The 20,179-nt window shown below is 36.3% G+C and overlaps 2 protein-coding genes across 4 annotated transcripts in view; one reads left to right on the forward strand and one right to left on the reverse strand.

The window, feature by feature from the left end:
- cdc23 (CDC23 (cell division cycle 23, yeast, homolog)) overlaps positions 1–17,690 on the forward strand; it is a 29,844-nt gene extending 12,154 nt beyond the window's left edge. Inside the window, 8 exon segments of one of the 2 annotated variants that reach the window (NM_200933.1) lie at positions 3,843–3,924; positions 8,117–8,270; positions 9,181–9,300; positions 9,401–9,476; positions 14,258–14,319; positions 14,405–14,483; positions 15,783–15,902; positions 17,353–17,690. In NM_200933.1, the coding sequence (NP_957227.1) occupies positions 3,843–3,924; positions 8,117–8,270; positions 9,181–9,300; positions 9,401–9,476; positions 14,258–14,319; positions 14,405–14,483; positions 15,783–15,902; positions 17,353–17,520 (861 nt within the window). In that variant the 3' untranslated portion in view covers positions 17,521–17,690. 2 annotated transcript variants of the gene reach the window in all.
- The window catches only part of kif20a (kinesin family member 20A), a 47,395-nt gene continuing 44,901 nt past the window's right edge, over positions 17,686–20,179 (reverse strand). Inside the window, exon 19 of one of the 2 annotated variants that reach the window (XR_015519479.1) lies at positions 17,686–20,022. Coding sequence is in view for 1 of the 2 variants with exons in the window: in NM_001161470.2 (NP_001154942.2) it covers positions 18,307–18,663 (357 nt within the window). In the remaining variant the exon portion in view is untranslated. 2 annotated transcript variants of the gene reach the window in all.

Below are 20,179 nucleotides of genomic sequence, written 5' to 3' on the forward strand. Positions count from 1 at the left end.
GACCTTGGGATAGTTATTTAACACTTATTGAGCTGTCTATCAGAAATTAATTTCTGTTGTAATGTATACTAACTTTATTGAAATGGTGGTTGCGTCCGAAACCACATACTTCCATACTATATAGTATGCTAAAATCAGTATTTGACTGAGTGGTATGTCTGAATTCATAGAATTCAAAAATCAGTATGCGAGAAGTACCCGGATGACTTACTACTTTCGGCGAGATTCTGGAGTGCGCATGAATGAAGCGACACAACTGACGCTGGTAGGTCACGTGACCATGACAAAATGGCGGATGTAGTACATCTGAATTGCATTCATACTTTTCACATTCATACTGTATCGAATGTACTTTTCTAACAGCTGGGTAGTATGTTTAAATTCAAATGCAGTACCTACTGAGTAATAGGCGGTTTTGGATGCAGCCAATATCTTATTTTTATACTATACATCCATAGGACTATGCTTTGGACGTGGAAATTTATGTGACATTATGGGGACTTTCTATCTGTTGAGTGTACATGGGTTGTAGACTTGTTATTGCTGTGCATTGTGGGATAGATTGAGTGTACTTCATAACACTGTGTCACTACTTCCATACCATACAGTACGCTAAAATCAATCAATCAAATATTCGAGCCGAGTAGTATGTCTGAATTCATAGAATTCGAAAATCAGTATAAGAGAAGTACCCGGGTCACCTACTACTTCCGGCAAGATTCTGAAGTGCGCATCCCATGCACGCTGCAATATCTTATAATGCCCTACGAGAGAATTCATGAATGGGAATAAAGCAACGCAAATGGTAGTTCACATGACCATGACAAAATGGCGAATGTAGTACGTCCAAATTCCATTTATACTGCTCACATTCATACTGTATAGAATATACTTTTCTTATGGCCGAGTAGTACATTTAAATATAAATGCAGTACCTACTGAGTAGTAGGCGGTTTTGGACGCAGTTTATGACACTATAGCTGCTTTCCAATTTGCATACTATCCGTCATAAATAGTATTTGAAAATAGAATCAGTATGTCCCAAACTGTAGTATGTTGAAAAGAGTATGTCAAAAGTTACCGAATGGTTTTCTGTTTCCAGACATAATTTAAGGTGTAGAACCTTCCATGCTCTAACCGCTGATATTGCTCACAGTACATTGCGTGTTGGATGTATATTAGATTAGAACTACAAACACAGGTGAAAAGTGTAAGTCAACTACAAAAATGATGGACACGCGAGACCAACCGACTAATAGAGAGGCTTCGGGAAAGATGTTTGTATGACTGCTAATTCATATCTAGGCCACTGGAAAATATTTAAATCATGTTGTCTGTGTTATTTATTCCAAAATATTTCAAATGTTTCTTAAAACAAAATTATTTTGTTTAGTGGGAAGAAGTCGTTTTTTTTTTTTACCCAGACATTTAAAATGAAAATATGACAATACCATGTTATTTTTAACCAAGGTTATTTTACTGTCAGATTCTTATACCAGCCCATGCTTATCTTTACTCCAGTCACAGGATCTTTCAGTGTTGCTGCTCAAAAAAAAAAGAATTATAAGTTTGAAAGCAGCTGAGAAAACTTATTTAGATAGTAAAAAATATTATTAAAAATCTGTTAAGTAAATGGCTTTATGTGCCGAAGAGACTTTTTATCTTTGGCTTTACCACACAACCACATCGGAATTCAGAGTACACACATCACAGAAAAAAGCAGGCAACACAAATGTCATCACATATATCACATTAAAAACTCTATTTAAAACCCTATACATACTTAGAACCCAGTATTTAATATTATAATGGCAGACGGCACAAAGGATATTTGATACACATTTTTCTTTACTTGAGGTTGCCTAAAACAGGAGTTACCACACTCGGTCCTGGAGGGCCAGTGTCCTGGAGAGATTAGCTCCAGCCCTAATCAAACACACCTGAACAAGCTAATCAAAATCTTACTAGTACTGCGTCCCAAATGGCACACTATACACTATGCACTCATGCACTATGTACTTATGCACTTACACACTCAACAGGATAGTATATGTATGTAGTGTCGTCCCAAATGGCACACTAATGTTTTTTTACAAAGCGGAAATACAAACCGTTTCCCTAATGACGTTTGACGGTCGCCAAATCAGTAAAATAAACGACCGAATTATCAAATAATACCTACCGTGAGTATTGCCGCATTCACCATCGGGAGGCGCTATAATCACTCTCATAGGAGAATTTTGCTTTCACCATCTAAAATAAATAAAGTTATCCAACATGTGCGTCCGATAGCTCCGCCCCTTCCGCTACGTAAGCAAACCTGCGGTCGTTAAGTGCGTGAAGTGTCCATCATTAAACACTTCATTTTAGCGGCTGAATGAGTGCATCATCCGGGTAATTAAAGTGAACTTAGTATTTTTAGAGTTTTCAGTGTGAATACACTACTTGCACTAATTATACTACAAAATGGTGTAGAATAGTGCTTAAGTATGCGATTTGGGACGCAGCTTAGGTATACTAGAAACTTCCAGGCAGTTGTGTTGAAGCAAGGTGGAGCTAAAGTCAGCAGGACACCGGCCCTCCAGGACCGACTTTGGACACCCTTGGCCTATAATGTCTTTTTAATGGCAAGAGTTGAAATTGTTTATTTCAGGCATGGGAACAATCTTCAATAATGATGTGTGCTTTGTTTAATTCTCATTGAATAAATTTCATTTGGTTGTCTTTGTGCTTTACCTACAATTGCACTGCCAATTTTTACTACTCGACAGTTTTTGCTTTTTCTTAATTGGCAACAGTCCATACCATGCAATCATGTTAGAACTCACAACACTTTCAACCAAGTTCTTGTATACCATCTCCAGAACATCTTGACTCGCACCGAATTGATGTGACTTCCTAATGAGATATAATCTCTGCACTGCTTTTTTCAAAATGCACTCTGCATTTGCAGCAAATGTCAATCCACTATCAATAAATGTTCCGAATTATTTAAAACATTTAACTGTTGCTATTTCATGTCCCTCAAGGACCAGAGGTTTCAACCCTTTACTAAGAACTAATTTATTTCTGCTAATTATCATCTCCTTTGTTAAAATTGATCTCCAGTGAACTCCTTTTACACAAATTTTAAAAGTAAATTTCTATAATTATAGTACAAGGTATCTCCTTCTGTTCCTGTTTTAGTCAACCGGCCATATCATCTGCATATTTGAATTACTTAAAACCTAAATCCTGGATCTTAAGTTCATTTGTGTAAAGAAAAAAAAAGTAAGGATGATAAAATGCTTCCTTGTGGAACTCCTGTATTTATAATCATATTAAATGATTACCTATAATTGTTGTGTATCTATTATTGTTTCATTCTTAATTTGATCTCAAACTTTTTAATCATGTTGGTAAAAATGGGTCTTTCAAAGAAATCGATTCTCTGGTGACGTAGTCATTTATTCCATTTAAACACCTCCTCACTCAACAAATGATCAAAAAGAGAGATTTCTTAAGTAGGCTTAAGTTGTTATCTTCCTTACTGGCCAAGTGATTAGTCTAATCTGATAGTTATTTAAGAGACATTGTTAATTTTGATCCAGTTAGCATATAATACACACAAAAAAAGTGATTCTATCTTTTCTAATCAGCAAAAGAGTAAAACACCTATAATTAAGCTGTACTTGTCAGTGGAATAGCTTTGGTGTCCAAGGGTGAATCTTGTGTAATAATGGCAGAATTATATGCTGGTATTAAACTAAATAAAATAAAAATCATTTCAGGTCAAATGTCATTCTTGTTAAGTAATCTTATGTTAACGTCCTCTGAATTTTTTTTCTTCGTTTTTTTTTCAGAGTATGAAGCCTGAGCTCAGTTACCTGGCTCACAATCTGGTGGAGATAGACAAGTACAGAGTGGAGACATGCTGTGTCATAGGTGAGAATGAGAAATAAGAGTGAACACGCAGTCAGTTTGGTTGTTGAGAGGATGGTTTATGAAGATTTTAAGAGATTAAGATTTTGTTTTGCAATAAGCCTGCATTTATTTAATTCAAAACAGCAACATTATTATTAGCAACAATATTTTTTACTATTTTAAATAGCTGTTTACTATTCAAATATATTTTTAAATGTTATTTAATCATGTTATTATTAAAGCTGAATTTGTAATATCAAGCCTCATGATAGTATCACTATATACGATATTCTCAGGATATAAATAAATATACACTATAATACACATTACACTAAGTATCTTTTGGATTATTATACCTGTTAAAGTAAACAAATAATAATAATAATAATAATAATAATTCCTTACATTTATATAACGCTTTTCTGGGCACTCTTTACACATAGGGGGGTAATCTCCTCATCCACCACCAGTGTGCAGCTTCCACCTGGATGACGCGATGGCAGCCATTTTGCGCCAGACCGCACACCACACACGAGCAGATTGGTGGAGAGGAGACAGAGGGATGAAGCCAATTATGATATGGGGGAGCGTTATTAGGCCATGATGGACAGAGGCCAGTAGGCAGATTTGGCCAGGATGCCAGGGTTAAATCCCTACTCTTTTTTTTGAAGGACTTCCTGGGATTTTTAACAACCACAGAGAGTCGGGACCTCGGTTCAACGTCTCATGCGGAAGACAGCACTCACTGAGCAGTATAGAGTCCCAGTCACTATACTGGGGCATTAGAACACACACAGGCCGCAGGTTGGGCGCCCCCTGCTGGCCTTACTAACATCACTTCCGGCAGCAACCTAGCTTTCCCATGTGGGATGGCCATGTGGTCAGTAGGCGACCCTGTGAGAGTTGCAGAGAGCTAGCTGCTGGCTAAGTAGTTTGAAATGTTGTTTCAAACTAATTAAATCCCAAAAGGTTGATAAAGTACAACAGGTAACACTTTACAGTAAAGTCTCATTAATAAATGTTAATTAATGCATGAAAATCAACAGTAAGAAATAACATGTTACAGCATTTAAGTGAATTTTATTAGCTAATTATTTTTTATATAAGGATTACTATTTTCATTTTAACACCTTATTGGTAACTAGGCAGTAGGGTTGTTGCGATACTATTAATCTTACAATACTATGCTAGCTGAAGTATCACAATACCAAGTAGTATTGCGCTACTGTAATTCATAACTCAAATTATAAAGGAAATGATCAGAAATTCTATATTTTATGTTATAATAGGCCTACTTGAATGTAATTCATAATTCCCTTTAGGCTAAAAAGTATTATTTGCACCTCACTTCACCTTAAATTTATTCAATCTTTTTTTGTTTATTTTGTAGATAACTGACAAATAAAAATACATTAAAATAAACCCTACTAGGCAGTTTATATTACATGAGATTAATAAAAACTTTTTATTGTGAGTTGAAATTAATTTTAACAAATACAACCCTACTGTCTTAATAAATAATAATGAACCATTTTCCATCAATATTTCAATATATTGTAGGCCAAATTAATGTAAACAAAAATAAACTGCCTGTAAGGCTTAATATATTTGGCACTGTTAAGAACTTTCATTCTCATTAAATGTCTAGTAATATCAATTATCCAGTCTCATGGTCCTTCATCACTTATATATTCAGATTTAATACTCAAAAACATGTTTTTATTATTATGTTGATAACAGTGTAGAGTAGAACTTCTTACACAGAGTGTCCGCGGGGTCTTAAAACGTATTAACAGTTGATTATGAGAAAATAAAGGTCCTTTAAAGGTATTAAAAAGTCTTAATCGCATTTTTACGAGGTCTTAAATTTTTGTTCAAGCGTTGTCCAAAGTGTTTGACTGATTAAATCATTAATCAACGGCATACTCGACCAACGCGATTGGCTCGGGCCGCGGTGCGTTAAATTTAACAACGGCATACTCGATCCACACGATTGGCTCGGACCGAGGTGCGTCCGGCCAAGCTCCTCCATCCGGGTGATGTCATGTAAGGCAAGGTGATGTGACGCTCTCCACATGTACCGAAACAGATGGCAAAATGGAAAATTGTAAGTTTGCGTACTCCTGGTTGGAGAAAGACAAGTTTAAACAATGGCTGAAAAAGATCCTCACTCCAAGCTTTTGAATGGTATAGTGTATAATATAATACAATAACAGTTTTTTTTTTATCTTTAGAATATTAGTTCTTATATGTGCACGAAATCAATCTTTCATTTACGCAAGTTAGTGATTCCTTGGAAGGTAACAAAGAATAACAAATATATCAATATAAATATATCAGATGAGACAAAATATTTTGTTGAGTCTCTAGAATATCACTGAAACCCATCAATTGACAGAATTGTCAAACAGTTTCATGTAAAAGATTTAAGAGATTAGTCACATTGGGCAAACTATTGTGGTAAATCAATAATAAATAGAAAAAATAAGACATTCCTGCTAGTGGAGAATGGGGAAACCACTATGGCTCTCATTTTTAATAATAATAAATGTGTTGTGCATCAGATCGGCAGGCGCCACACATGATAACAATCAGTGTCTTGTTATCTTTCTTAAGGTTGAAGGCAGGCGATAGATATTTGGAAGCAGTCATGCGGGTCTGTTCTGAGAAGTAGTTGCACACAAGCAATGCTGATGATAGATATTGGCTCAGATATTTTTAGAATGCTGATGATAGATATTGACTCAGACATTTATAGAAATATAACAGCATTTGATGTGCATCAAGACATTGAATTAGTAAAATGTGTTTCAATCGTAGTTAAAGGAACACTCCACTTAAAATAAGCTTCAGTTGTGGATGTACGATTAATCGAAAAGAAACCAAACAGGAAATTCATAACCGATAACCAATGCAGTTTCCCCATGTCAATTATTTAGTTTGTTTAATCCTGTGAGTACTTCCCCTTTAAAGACGTATTAACGCATGCGGACAAACTAAGCGCTTCGAGTTTCATGACACCGCAGTAAGGACATTGTTCATATTCGCTGCAACCTGACCAAAAAAAAAAAAACGCGAGTCTGTCATAGATCAGGTAACTTGTAGTCTTTGTTGCTGGCCAATACCAAATAGACCAACAACCAATTCAAAGGCCCGCAGCCATGCACTCATGTAACATTCGCATTGTCACTTCAGCAAATGAAGACAATGGAGACAACGTAATTAATACTCAGAAGCCTGAAAGATTATTAGTAGCAGATAATAGTTCTTTTTATTTTTTTAACTGAGCTATAAAGTGTCAAGCATCACTCACTCACTTCCCTTCAGCTTATATATAAGTTATAAGGGGTGCCTTAGCAGAATAAGCTGCCTGCATAACTAGGTTAATTAAAAATTGGAAGTTTTTATTTCACTGATGTGGTGGCACGGTGGCTCAATAGTTAACACTGTCACCTCACAGCAAGAAGATTGCTAGTTTGAGTCCCAGCTGGGCCAGTTGGCATTTGGAGTTTGCATGTTCTCCCTGAGTTCGTGTGGGTTTCCTCTGGGTGCTAGGTGAATTGAATAAACTAAAATTGGCTGGAGTCTGAGTGTCAATGCGAGAGTGTTTCCCAGTACTAGGTTGCGGCTGGAAGGGCAATGTTATTTGCTTTCAGTTTGAAGTATTGATCTAATAACCATAGTTTGTTTCTGTCAATTATTATAATATCGTAGATAAAAGAAACACACTCTTTTATTACAAAAAACTTGATTATATTTAGAGTACAAATGATAACATAATAAACTATGAGAGGAAATATATAATAAGTAAAATTAGTAATTACAGTGAAAAAAAATAATCCTACAATAATCAAAATTGAGGTTAAGTGTTTAATTAATCGAGGTTTGATTTTTAGGTCATATCGTGCAGCCCAGGCTTTAATACTCTCCTAGAGTTGAGTTTACCATTTGTGAAACCTGATTTCTGGGTCTTAGCTCAGCATATTCATTGAATCGAATTAGACCATTAGCATTTTTGTATTTAAAGCTTCACTCTTCTGTTATGACATTACACAATGTCTGAACATAGTCTCCACCATCACACCCTCTACTGGTAAAACTAATTTAGCCACGTACATTTAAAAAATATTTTTAGAATTCCTTTGTGTTATGTGTGAAAATCAGTTCAGTTCAGTCATGTATGAATGCTGATTGCTTTGTTTTTTGCTCACAGGTAACTACTACAGTCTTCGGTCTCAGCATGAGAAAGCAGCACTGTATTTTCAGCGTGCTCTAAAGCTGAATCCACGCTGTCTAGGGGCCTGGACCCTCATGGGTCACGAGTACATGGAGATGAAAAACACTTCTGCCGCCATTCAGGCCTACAGGTAATCATCTCTAAAGTAACACACCAAGTGCTAGCAAAATGCATAACATTCTTCAAAAGTTTATATATGTAAATTAATTTAGGCTTAAAAGGTAATAAATTCTTTCAAATTTTTTTAAATATACAGACCTGAATTTAATCTGCGAATTTTGGGTTGCAGCAGGATTGATAAAATCCTGCTGGATTAAACATCATGCTGTTTTGTTTACTGCAGTAACCAGGGAAACAACGTTATCCATGCTGTTTTATATGTGCATCTTGCTGGAAGAGAGAACTAGCATTTTTATATCAATAATGTATATGAATAATGCTTTAGTTTAGGTGAAGGTATTTTTTATGTAGCATAACTTCACAAAAAAACATTATGTTTTTACATCATAAATGTAATTATTTAATCAGCATGAGCAGATAAAAAAATGGTCACATTCACTATTTTTGTTTTCTCAAAATCAGTGTCTTTATAGATTAATGCATTGAGTTGTATTAAATTTGAGTCTACAGTTTTATTTATTGACTAAATGGTCAGAGAGTTTGCCTTATATAAAGTTTATTTTTTTCTAATTATTGTTTTGTACTGTTATTTCTTCTGAACCTTTCAGGTTATTCAATTCTCTTGTGCTTTATTCCCATGCTCTTTAAGAGTTAAGACTCTTTAGTTGTTTATGAAAGTGCATAAAAATAAAAATAAATTAATAAATTGTTTGGTACGAATGAAAACTGATGAAAGTGAATGAGACAATACATTTAAGTTACAATTGCTGTTCTGTTTTTACATGGAAAAAAAGTTGATAGGTTAGCTTTTATTCAGTTAAAGTCCTGAAAAAACTGTGATTTGGTTTAGAGTGGGAACCCTGTTTATAGTCTTAAAATGAATTGTACAGTAATACAATATGTTGACTTTTGTCCCTTAGACATGCAATAGAAGTGAACAAAAGAGACTACCGGGCCTGGTATGGACTGGGACAGACCTATGAGATCCTCAAAATGCCTTTCTACTCTCTCTATTACTACAGAAAAGCCCATCAGCTTCGGTAAGTACATTGTGTAAATGAATCATGTAAGCTGTTTTGTATAAATATTGACCTGAGAGTGTTCACTAAAACACTTTTCTTTTTTGTATGTTTATATCAGGCCTAATGACTCGCGTATGCTCGTAGCTCTTGGTGAATGTTATGAGAAACTTTCTCAGCAATTGGAGGCCAAAAAGGTAAACGCCAATGATTATACATGGAAACTGATTCCTTTTTTCCCCCCCAGAATATGAATTTATTGATCAGTAGCTATGTTTATGATGTTTTTAAATGCACATTTTGGAAGAAAATGCTTGATGGAAACACCAAGATGCACATACATTTTAAAAATGCGCACAGCTGGGTAGGATTAACTTTAATAAGACTGAAAGTGAACATAAACTAAGATGAAAACACTTCGAATAAACACCGAACACCAAATAAATTCCAGCATCCGCAATAAAAAGTCATGTGCTTTTGTTATAAGACAGGGCTCGAAATTGCGACCATTTTGGTCGCATATGCGCCCGAAATTTGATCTATGCGACCTCAAAATATATTTGGGAGCATTTGTGCGAGTGCATCAAATTGTTGTGTGCGACCAGTTTTTACTGCAAAATGTTCACCACATGTGCGGATTCGGGAGACATTCACGCAGAATGCATCTCTGCACTTGAAACGGAAACGCAGCGCTCAGGAATGGTTTAAAACAGTTGTCATGTCAACCCCCGCCTTCGCGCTCTTCTTATTGGCCCACCACTGCTCTAGCACTGAAACATCAGCTGTCAACCACTCAGTCAGTGCCTTCTGGCTAATGCCTAGTTCACACTAGAGGATTTTAAGCCTGATTTGAGCCCGATTTGGAAGTTAACGAGCTCGCCGACAGATCGGGCTGTGATCGGGAAGAAATCTGCGGGTGCTCGGCGCTCGCCGCTCTTTATGTGTGAACTACTGAACAACGCATCAACGAGGCTCGCTGACGCACCGCCGACACCTCGCAGACGGAAATTCAACATTCAGCATGCTAAATATTCCAGAGCAGTCGGCCGACTCAACCCCACGTGTGGTCAGATGTAGTGACGAGCTGCAGCCAATGAGAGAGCATATCAGCATGAGCTGAATGCCTGTGTGTTCAGGAGCTCAGCAGAAACATCTGTGATCGGTCAGAATGAGCATCAACGCACTCGCTTCATTCTGCGTTAGCACAGACATGAGAGTAGGCTATATTAACAGTGGAACTAGAATTCTGTAACTATTAGAATTACCATACTGCTCATTCTGACTGTTCTCATATAAAACGCCATATTGTCACAACATATTTACATTCAAAGCTATTATTGAGATATTAAAATTAAGCTTTGAATGTCTGGTATCATATTTAATGACACCATTAACCAAAAAATATAATCTTTTTTTGGTAGCAGCCTATAAATATGTAGTTAAGATACTAAAACACTTAAAGGTCTTGGCTTTCATTTTCACTTTTAAACAGGAGCTATTTAACAGCACAGAATATGCTGTTTTGAAAGATATCTGAAGTAAATTGATGTTTTTGCCATCAGAAAGTTTTGTTTATGTTAGCAGGAAGTTGCCAGGCAAGAAAATGCACACATATTTAAAGTCACAGCGAAAAGTATCAGACATGCATGCAGTCATTTTGACCAATATGGTAATTTAAGGCAGAAATGCTCAGTTCTTTACTGTTTTGTAATAAAAAAAAATAACAATGTCAGAAAGAAATACACTGATAGTTAGAAAACGGCAGGGTGTTATAAATATGTTAGTTTTATTTCAAAGAGTTATACAATTACAAAAATTAAAAACTCTCTGTGTATCTATCCACTCAAACCTTGCAGATGAGTGATTAATCCGCTCATAAATCAGTTGATTTGACGATGTTTTTAAATGCTTTCTCCAAAGCTTGAAAAGCTGTCAGTGATGTAATCAGCACACAAGCAGTGTTTAGCTTTTTCTGACGACTCCTCCCTCAAATTTTCATTGGCTGTGGTTTGGTAGCTTGAATGAGCTGATGGGGAATGAGATGTTGTGAGATCATGTAGTGTGTGACCCCCCTCTTGTGGATCATTCTTGTGGAGTGTTGCGTAGTGTGAACACCACAGAGATTAAAAGACACAAAGTCAAGTCATGTAATGTGAACAGCACAGCGATCTGCTGATGTTTAAAATCCTGTAGTGTGAACTAGGCTTAAGGATAACAGAGAGAGCTACTACCGCGAAAAATTGTAAAGCGCTGACGATGAGAATGAAGATAAAACTGACAGATTTTGTTTTAGAAACCATGGCATCCAAAGTTACAAATAATGAAACATCTTACTATAGTGATCATGTGCTGAATGTTAAATCAAAATGTTAATTTTCGAAGAGATTTCCGTTGGCTTCAAGTCCGCTATGAAAAGTCTGTGGGATGGAATTTTCAGGTAACTGTTTGCCACATCTAGCACGAGAGCTTCTGTTTAATCCTTCAAATAATCGCCAGATGCTGTCCGCTATATGCTATATCTCAAATTTAACACCACGTACATCATCGCAAACGGGCTTGCACTAGGTTAACTAATATCGCTACCCATAAAAAGACCGGTATTGCTATTAACATAACTTATGCATAATAAGGTAGAATATATGTCAAAAGCATCAGTGCAATATCAGACAGCACCAAAGAGAACAGCACAGTTATATCGTTAACAGATTCATTCATGTCAAGCAGTGTGTGCAGTGTGTCTTTTAGTCACTCAGTTATGTTATAAAAATCAATTTTCTTGTGATAACGGGATTTCGTTGAGACTTATTTTCCTCATTCATGCATATATATATATTTTTCTTGTTAGTTTGATTACTGTTTATTTCAAATGCAATAAATATGTTTGGATAAAACTTGTAGTAACGGTGCTTATAATTGGTGGGTGCGACAAAATTTTGGCTGATGTGCCAAAATTTAAAAAAGTTAGGAGCACTGGTGCTGCCAAGCAAAAAGGTTAATTTCGAGCCCTGTAAGAGGTCATGTGATGATAAAAATGGGTGTGATGGACAGCATTAATGAACAAACCAGCGGACTGAGCACATTGTAAAACATCTGAAATGTTTTAGTCATTCCAAAATGCTTTAACCATTTCAGAGTTATTATTATATTATTACTTCCAAACACCACCACATTCATCGTGAATCTGCATTGTCTTCTGAGGCGCAAGTACTTTATTAAATACTAAAATACTCATACAGCTTCTCCAATTGATGCAAATTACTTTTTTTTTTATTAGACATTTGGTGCCAGTTTATCAGAAAGTAACTATGTTGTTCTCTTTAACTCATCGGATAAAAATGCTGCATTATTTGCATATCTTTTGTGATATTCTAGCCTGATCTCACGAGGATACGTAGCTATTTTAAATTTTGTCAGTTTAGTGGCTAATTCGTATAAATTCGTACGAGTTCAGTCCTACGAAAATGTACGATTTTTAAAAGGTGTGGCATAGGGTTGGGCGGTGTTGACCAATTTGGCATCGTATGATGTCTAATGTGAAACATCAGGATGGACGATGGCATTGTCGTTGTAGGTGGGGTCGTTGTTATCAATTAATTCATAACGAATTAATTAATTATAGCCTACTGTTTTCACTACCTGACCCACATGGTCTTTGCTTTACCCATAACCAAACCATAAATAAATAAGTTACAAACAAATGACCACCCGTCAATCCCTTTTTTTCCACGGGACTCTGGCATGAATAGGGCACCGTGATCATCATTGTGATTGATGATAACTTCCTTATTTTATTATTATTATTATTATTATGAGGAAATAATAGCAAGTAAAGATGCTAGGGATCAGCTGTTTTGGTTGCATATGCACCTGTAGTTTTATCTATGCGACCTTAAAATATATTTGGAAGCATTTGGGCGAGTGCATACATTTTCTCTGTTTTCACTGCGAAATCCTCACCGCTTGCATGAATTTAGGAGACATTTATGCAGAATGCATCTTTGCACCTTAAAGCACCAAATGCAGCACTCAGGAACAGATAAACAGTTGTTATGTGAACTTGCTGAAGTAAAAAAAAGCCTGCAATGCTTGCCCCTGCTCTTCTTATTGGCCCACTGCTCTAGAACTGAACTGGAATGATTGGTTTATATCAGCTGTCAATCACTACGTCAATGCCTTCTGCCTTCAGATGACACGAGCTACAACCGCGAAAATGTGAAGCGCTGAAGATGAGAGAATGAAAATAACACTGACAGACTTTGTTTTAAAAAACACTTAAAGTTACTAATAAGGGCACATCTTATTAGTGATCATGTGCTGAATGTTAATCCACCGTTTACACTTTTCCAAGAGTGGATAAAAGACTTCCAGTGGCTTTAAGTCCACTATGAAAATAACTAAAGCCATTCACTGTAAAGTCTGTGGGACGGGGTTTGCAGGTAACCATGTTTCCCACTGAATCTGCACATTTTAAGCGTGAGAGGTACTGTATGATCCTTCATTTAATCCTCACGATGCTGTCAGCCGTGCAAGCGGCAGCTACATGTAAAATTTAACACAGCTCATGAAAAGACCATTATTGCTATTAAGATGACATGCAAATAATAAGTTATATATTAATATAAATGTGGGGCAGGGTGATGGATTGCGAAGCCGGCTCAGCATCGTGAAGTTTGTCGGTCATTGGCGATGGACGATGGCATCGTCTATCGGCACAACCCTAGTGTGGCACCTAACCCCGCCCCTAAACCCAACTATCATTCGGGGATGAGCAAATCATACTAAATTGTATGAATGAAATCGTACGAATTCATATGGATTAGCCACTAAATCAAAAAGTTACGAATTGCCATGAGAATGTGTTTTTGTATTGCAGATTCCATGTTTGCATACATTTAGTTTTGCTTTTTGGATGGAAACATTGCTAGCGATAGCATTCTGCTTGTATATTAAATTGTTAAATATTTTGTGTGGGTTTTAGTGCTACTGGAGGGCTTATTCTGTTGGGGATGTGGAGAGAATGGCGCTTCTAAAACTGGCAAAGTGAGTGTGCTTTTGTTTGTGGATTAATTACTGCTAGTGCTGTTGTGACCTGTTTTGATGGAGTTGTGCCCTTTTGGTTTTTTAGGCTTCACGAGCAGCTGAATGAATCTGATGACGCCGCACAGTGTTACATAATCTACATCCAGGACATTTTCTCATGTGGTGTAAGCTGATGTATTTCTTTGTTAAAGGGATCGTTCACACAAAAACGTAAATCTCCTCACCATTTACTGGTTCTACATTTTTTTGAATTTCTGAACATTTCATTCATAGCAGGGACACAAAATACAATGAAATCGATGACACTTTTCCCCCCCTTACAATCGTCAGTATTCGCCTTATTCTCCGTATACCAGTGGGCGCAGCCATTTGAATCTTTTTGGCTTGAGACTTCCGGTCTCATTCACTTCCATTCATTTTTAGAGGTTAAAAACAGCTCGTCATGCTGCTAGATGTTGCAAACTGATGTTTTCGTATTATATTATTCTACTTTGTCTGTATAGTCATGCAAACACTTGTTAATAGAGCAAGTAATTTGACCGTTTTCTGTGTTTATTATTCCTAGTCATTTCTCCCATAGGCAGCTGAATCGGAAGTTCTAAAACAATCGTAAAAATGAGGGCACTTCCGCATTGAAAAATAAGGTCAATATGCTTTCTAGTGTTTACGGAAGAATGAAACTCAAGTTTTAATCAAGTAAATAATGGCGTAATTTTTATCTTGGTGGGAAATGTCATTTTAAATGCACAAACTATCATAAGGGCTCCTTTACACAAGTTTACCACTCTTTCATGGACCCCAAATTCAAGGACTTTTTAAATCACTTATAATTTTAAATCGAGCACCATAATTGACACCCCTCAGCATATATAACGCCATGAAAGTCATTTTCTGTACTCCACATATCACTTACACTTAATATTTACATTAAACTACCATAGTAATGATGATGTTTTGTCATGTTTAGAGAATGTTAATACAATTAATTGAATTCAATACTGGTGATGTTCAAATGTGCTTTCTGAAATATTGATAATATGCATTATTTGTCAGTTCTTGTATAAGATTTAAATTTAAGATTATTAATTCAGATAATTATTAATTATGATAATATTATTATTTCTTGAAATAACACCATTAACTTTAAGTGCAAGCACATTCCAGGCCTTGAATTTATGTCTGAAATGCAAGTATGGGAACCCTACAGTACCCGACCATCTGAAGCAGCATTTAACCTTATTTAGATGTTTCCCAGTGAAATAGAATGTTTTGGTGGAAATAATATGGGTTGGACACACAATTTATCCCACCCACATGGCTTAGGTTGTTACTTTTTGCTGTAGTAATGTTTTGGGAGTAATTTTGAACATCGTGCAGAACATTTGGACCATGATTTTTGTAGTTGCATGATAGGAAGAACGGTTTCTAGAAAGATCATCTGATTTTTTATTTTGTGACCTTAGGAGCAGTTGGAGCATGCAGAGGTGAGCACTGCGCTGCGGTATCTCGGACAGTACTACTTCAAGAACAAACTGTATGACGAGGCGTCTCTCTGCGCTCAGCGATGCTGCGACTATAATGACGTGAGTTTAACTAAACTTACTACAGCAGTTGTAGACTGGAGATTTGAAAGCCATGCTGACTTTTAAGATTTAGCTGTAAAATATAGCACATGCAGTTGTTTAATGTTGATTTATTTAAGTGTAGTGTTGGTGTTAGCCTGTTCAAATGTAGCAGTGTTGCACTTTTTTGACATTTGACTAGCATTATCTAACACAGGGGTGTCTAAACTCAATCCTGGGGGGCCGGTATACTGTTGAGTTTAGCTCCAGGGAAATGCTAATGGTCTAATCCGATTTAATGATTTATCCTAAGCTAAAAGTGCTCTTGCCAGACACAGAACTTGGCTTAATGAAATAAAAAATGGTAAAACTAAACAGTTTACAGTTTTTCTTGTTTGCTTTGAGCTGGTTAAAGAAACTAGGTTCCTCTTCATTTTCATTATCACTATCCCAGCAGAGCAAAAGACAGGTCTTGCAAATGTATAAACCCTTTCTCATTGGGTTGACACATTTTCCCCACCATTTTTCAAAACAGTTAACACAGATGTCATTCAAGCAGCCTAAACTCCATTGTTTTAGTTATGGTAACCAAACAGAAACCATCTATTCCTAACTTTTAAAAACTACCAACATCAGTATGAAATCACTGAAGCACCGGTTTGACACTCCTTCACACAAATCTTCAATTAGCAATCAGTCTGCCAACCTTATAAAAACGATGGAAGGTCTGTGTTGTTCTGTGCCAGCATTGATGGAGGAGGTCAATATGGCTATGTCTTGAACTCCCAACAGATTTGACTGTATATTATTTTACATGTGTTTTCTCTAATATTTACAGTATTTTATTACTTATGTCTGTTTATTTATTTGTTTATACAGTATTTCAGTTTTCAGCCACAGTTTGAAAAAATGTGATCAATTCAATGTAAATTTAATCAAAGCATTTCTTATTCTGGATCCAATTCTTTGCAAAAAGGCAAATTTGACAGCCCAAATAGAAAGACAACAAATGCCATTGGCAATTGGCTACAATGGCAAGCAATGGTGGTGCACTGAGTTCTTTATTTTGTTGTCCATTGTGTAATGATTAATGATTATGTAATGATTAAGAGCTCATATACCTGTTTGCAAGTTGTGTTGTTTGAAGGTAAAACTAGCTTTTGTTTCATATTTTAAATGTTTTGACACAATATGTGCCTTTTGCAACCAAAATGTGTCATTTTGACCATGAGTGCCGCTGTTTAGGCCTGTGTGTTAACTGTTTTGAAAATGTGGAGTTTCAGTTGACAACTGCATCAAAGCAATCGAGAAAAACAGTCAGATTGTCTAAAGGTTTCATTAGTTGTCATCTGATATGTTAAGCTTTTTTAATAATAGGGTTTAATAGTAGATTGTTACTTAATTTCTGGACCCACTGCAATAATAATAAAGAAATAATAATAATAATAATAATTTGTTTATCATTTTCCAGGCCAGAGAAGAAGGAAAGGCTTTGTTAAGACAAATCTCTGCAGTGCGGGAGCAAGGGGAGCCCTCGTCTACTGATCTGTCTCTACCATGTGTTTTCAACCCTTTGTCTAACAACACCACACCAGTTAGAAGGGTATCTCCACTTGATCTGTCTTCTGTTACACCCTAACAAACACACGATACATTAACAGGTCAGATCTTTCACTCAGCCGCACAAACATCAAGTTTATATGCTGAGGAAGAACAAAAATTCATGCCTTTATGTTCACCTCATTGTAAATAAGTGCTTGTACAGACAAATGGTGCCAGTTATATTAAATAAAACAACTCAACATTCAAGGGTCAATGTTTTATTACCAAAACCCTTTTCGTTTTGATTATACAGTGAAAAGAAGAGACATTCAAAAGTGACAAACATCTCACACTCATGCAAACTGTGCAAAACAAATGGACCCAACGCAAGAATGTAGTGCTTGTATCTGAGCATTTGGTCCTTAATAAACATTCCAAAGAAAATCTTGTATTTGGTTATAACACTGAAGTATTAAAGAATCACACAACTCTGCCAAAAAAAAAAAAGAAGCTAAAATTTGGATGTAAAGTAAGGATTAACCTGGATTTCTGGTCAAACATACAGTTTAGAAACACATGTAACGCAGAATAATATTTAAAATCGCTCTAATTTTGTATTTACAGTTTGATTTGGTTTAAGTGAGGCATACTCGTAAAAGAAATATATAAAAAATAGAGCATATATGAAAAGATGTGATACATAATGGTAGTATCACATGGCCATATTGTATAACAAAACCCCTTAAATAAAAAAAGAATGCCAGCATAACTATAAAAAGTAAAAGAATCACTTTAATAATTTGTATGTCAACAAGGCCACCTGATCATGTAATAAAAGACTGCAAGAGATAAAAAAAACAACAACACTAATTAGTATACACCCTTAATACTTGACTCGGAGCATGACGGGAGTGGTAGGAGGCGATGGCTGTCGTGAACGCAACACACGAGAATAAGGTGTGGTGACCTCATTTTGCTGTCGGGTTGGTCGTGAGGGGGTCTTTGAGGGCGTGCGGGAGGGAAACAGCGAACGGAAGAAAGGGCGTTTTTCTGGAGGCTGGTTCTCCGCCAGAGCTACCGCTACCCCGCAACCCCTTTTCTTGCAGGAGCCGGATGCCGTTGGAGGCTGGTGGGACTGGGCTTGTTGAGTGTTCTGGAAGCGCGTCAGGAGCTCGTCTTTCTTACGCAGTTCCGCTTTGACCAGCTGCAGGCTCGTGTGCAGCTCGACTAGCATTTGGTCCTACAGAATAAGAACGGGAAGAGGAGAGGGCGACGAACAGGGTTAGAGAGGCCAGAGGGTAAATAAAGAAAGGTGGAGTGGGAACTAGAATTACACACTGTTAAAATCTAATCCTCTGCAAAATCGCATCGATTAGAGAAGGAAAACGTGGTGTTAGAGGGGATTAGCACGAGAAACAGCATGTCTGTGAAATTAGTGATGGTTTAAAAAAAAGATGTGTTATCTTTCGCATGGTTTAGGCAAGTGTTTGATTTTAACGTGTGTAAAATCTATATCAGCATGAAGGGGTTAAAAGAAAGAATAAAGGAAGAGGGGGAGAAATGGAAAATGTGTTGGTGTAAAGACTAACTTACCAGACAGTCATAATAATTAGTTTCATTTATCACTCCATTTTATTATTAAAACAATTAAATGTAAAGTACGGCCAAAAATCAAAAGTGAGTTACCATGTGCACTTTAAATGCGGTATACCCATTTTTTTTTTTACATTGTACTACAAAAGTTGAGGTAAAAAAAATGTATAATAATAAGTCTTGCTCACACTCTTTGATATACTGGCAGTAAAGACTGATTAGCATTGGGTTTTTTGTTTCAAAGAATGGTCTTATGTGGCATGTCATATATTCCAATTGTTGTGGGTGTTATGATTGTGCGCAATGAAAAAACCAAAACCTTTAAATTTGGAATTGCCTGTCCATGTGACTTTATAAGCGCAGCAAACAAAATAGACTTACCTAGAAAAACTATTGTAAGAAATCAAGATACACGGGAAATGCTACAAATACAATTAATTTATGATTTTCTGGACTACATCCATCTTTGTTTGTTGAAATTAATTTGTTAACTGTAATGCATCTGTGTTCCGGTCTAGAACTACACAAGTACTTTCAGCAAAGACTTTAAGTTACACAAGATCCTATGCTGTGTCACTCGTATACTTTGGGGAAAAGTGAAACAGTCAATATGGCGAATGAAGCCCCAACTTTTAGTACAGGAGCCAATCAACAATCGCTATATAGTGAATAATGCCTGCCTTCTAGTACATGAGCCAATCAGTGATTGCTATAGAATGACAATTCTCCGGGAGAGGGGCTTGGACTAGAGCTGAGTTTCTGCAGATTTTGTGTGATACGAACATTTAGAAATGAAACTAAATACAGTTGTTGTTTAATTTTATTGGTTATTCATAATATGTAATGTAATCTTGGCAAGTAGTTTTGGGGAATTTGATGTTTCCCCATTCAAACAGAATGCCCGAGCATACTGCCTGAGAGGTGTTTTAAAGATGGCCACAGAGTAAAATGACTTGTCTTAAAGGGACTTTATTGTAAAGTGTTACTGAAAGCAAATTTGTAATCGCTACTGCATTTACTAACATGAACTAACAATAAACAATAGTTTGTTTTCCAACGAATCATATTTTACACCAACAGGATACATTTTTTATATTTTCTACGGAAGGCCAAAACCACAAGGTGAAAAAAAAACAACAACAACAACAAAAAAATGAGACCGT

This window comes from Danio rerio, chromosome 21, assembly GCF_052040795.2.
Source record: "Danio rerio strain M-AB ecotype USA chromosome 21, GRCz13ab, whole genome shotgun sequence".
Classification (NCBI taxonomy): Eukaryota; Metazoa; Chordata; class Actinopteri; order Cypriniformes; family Danionidae; genus Danio; species Danio rerio.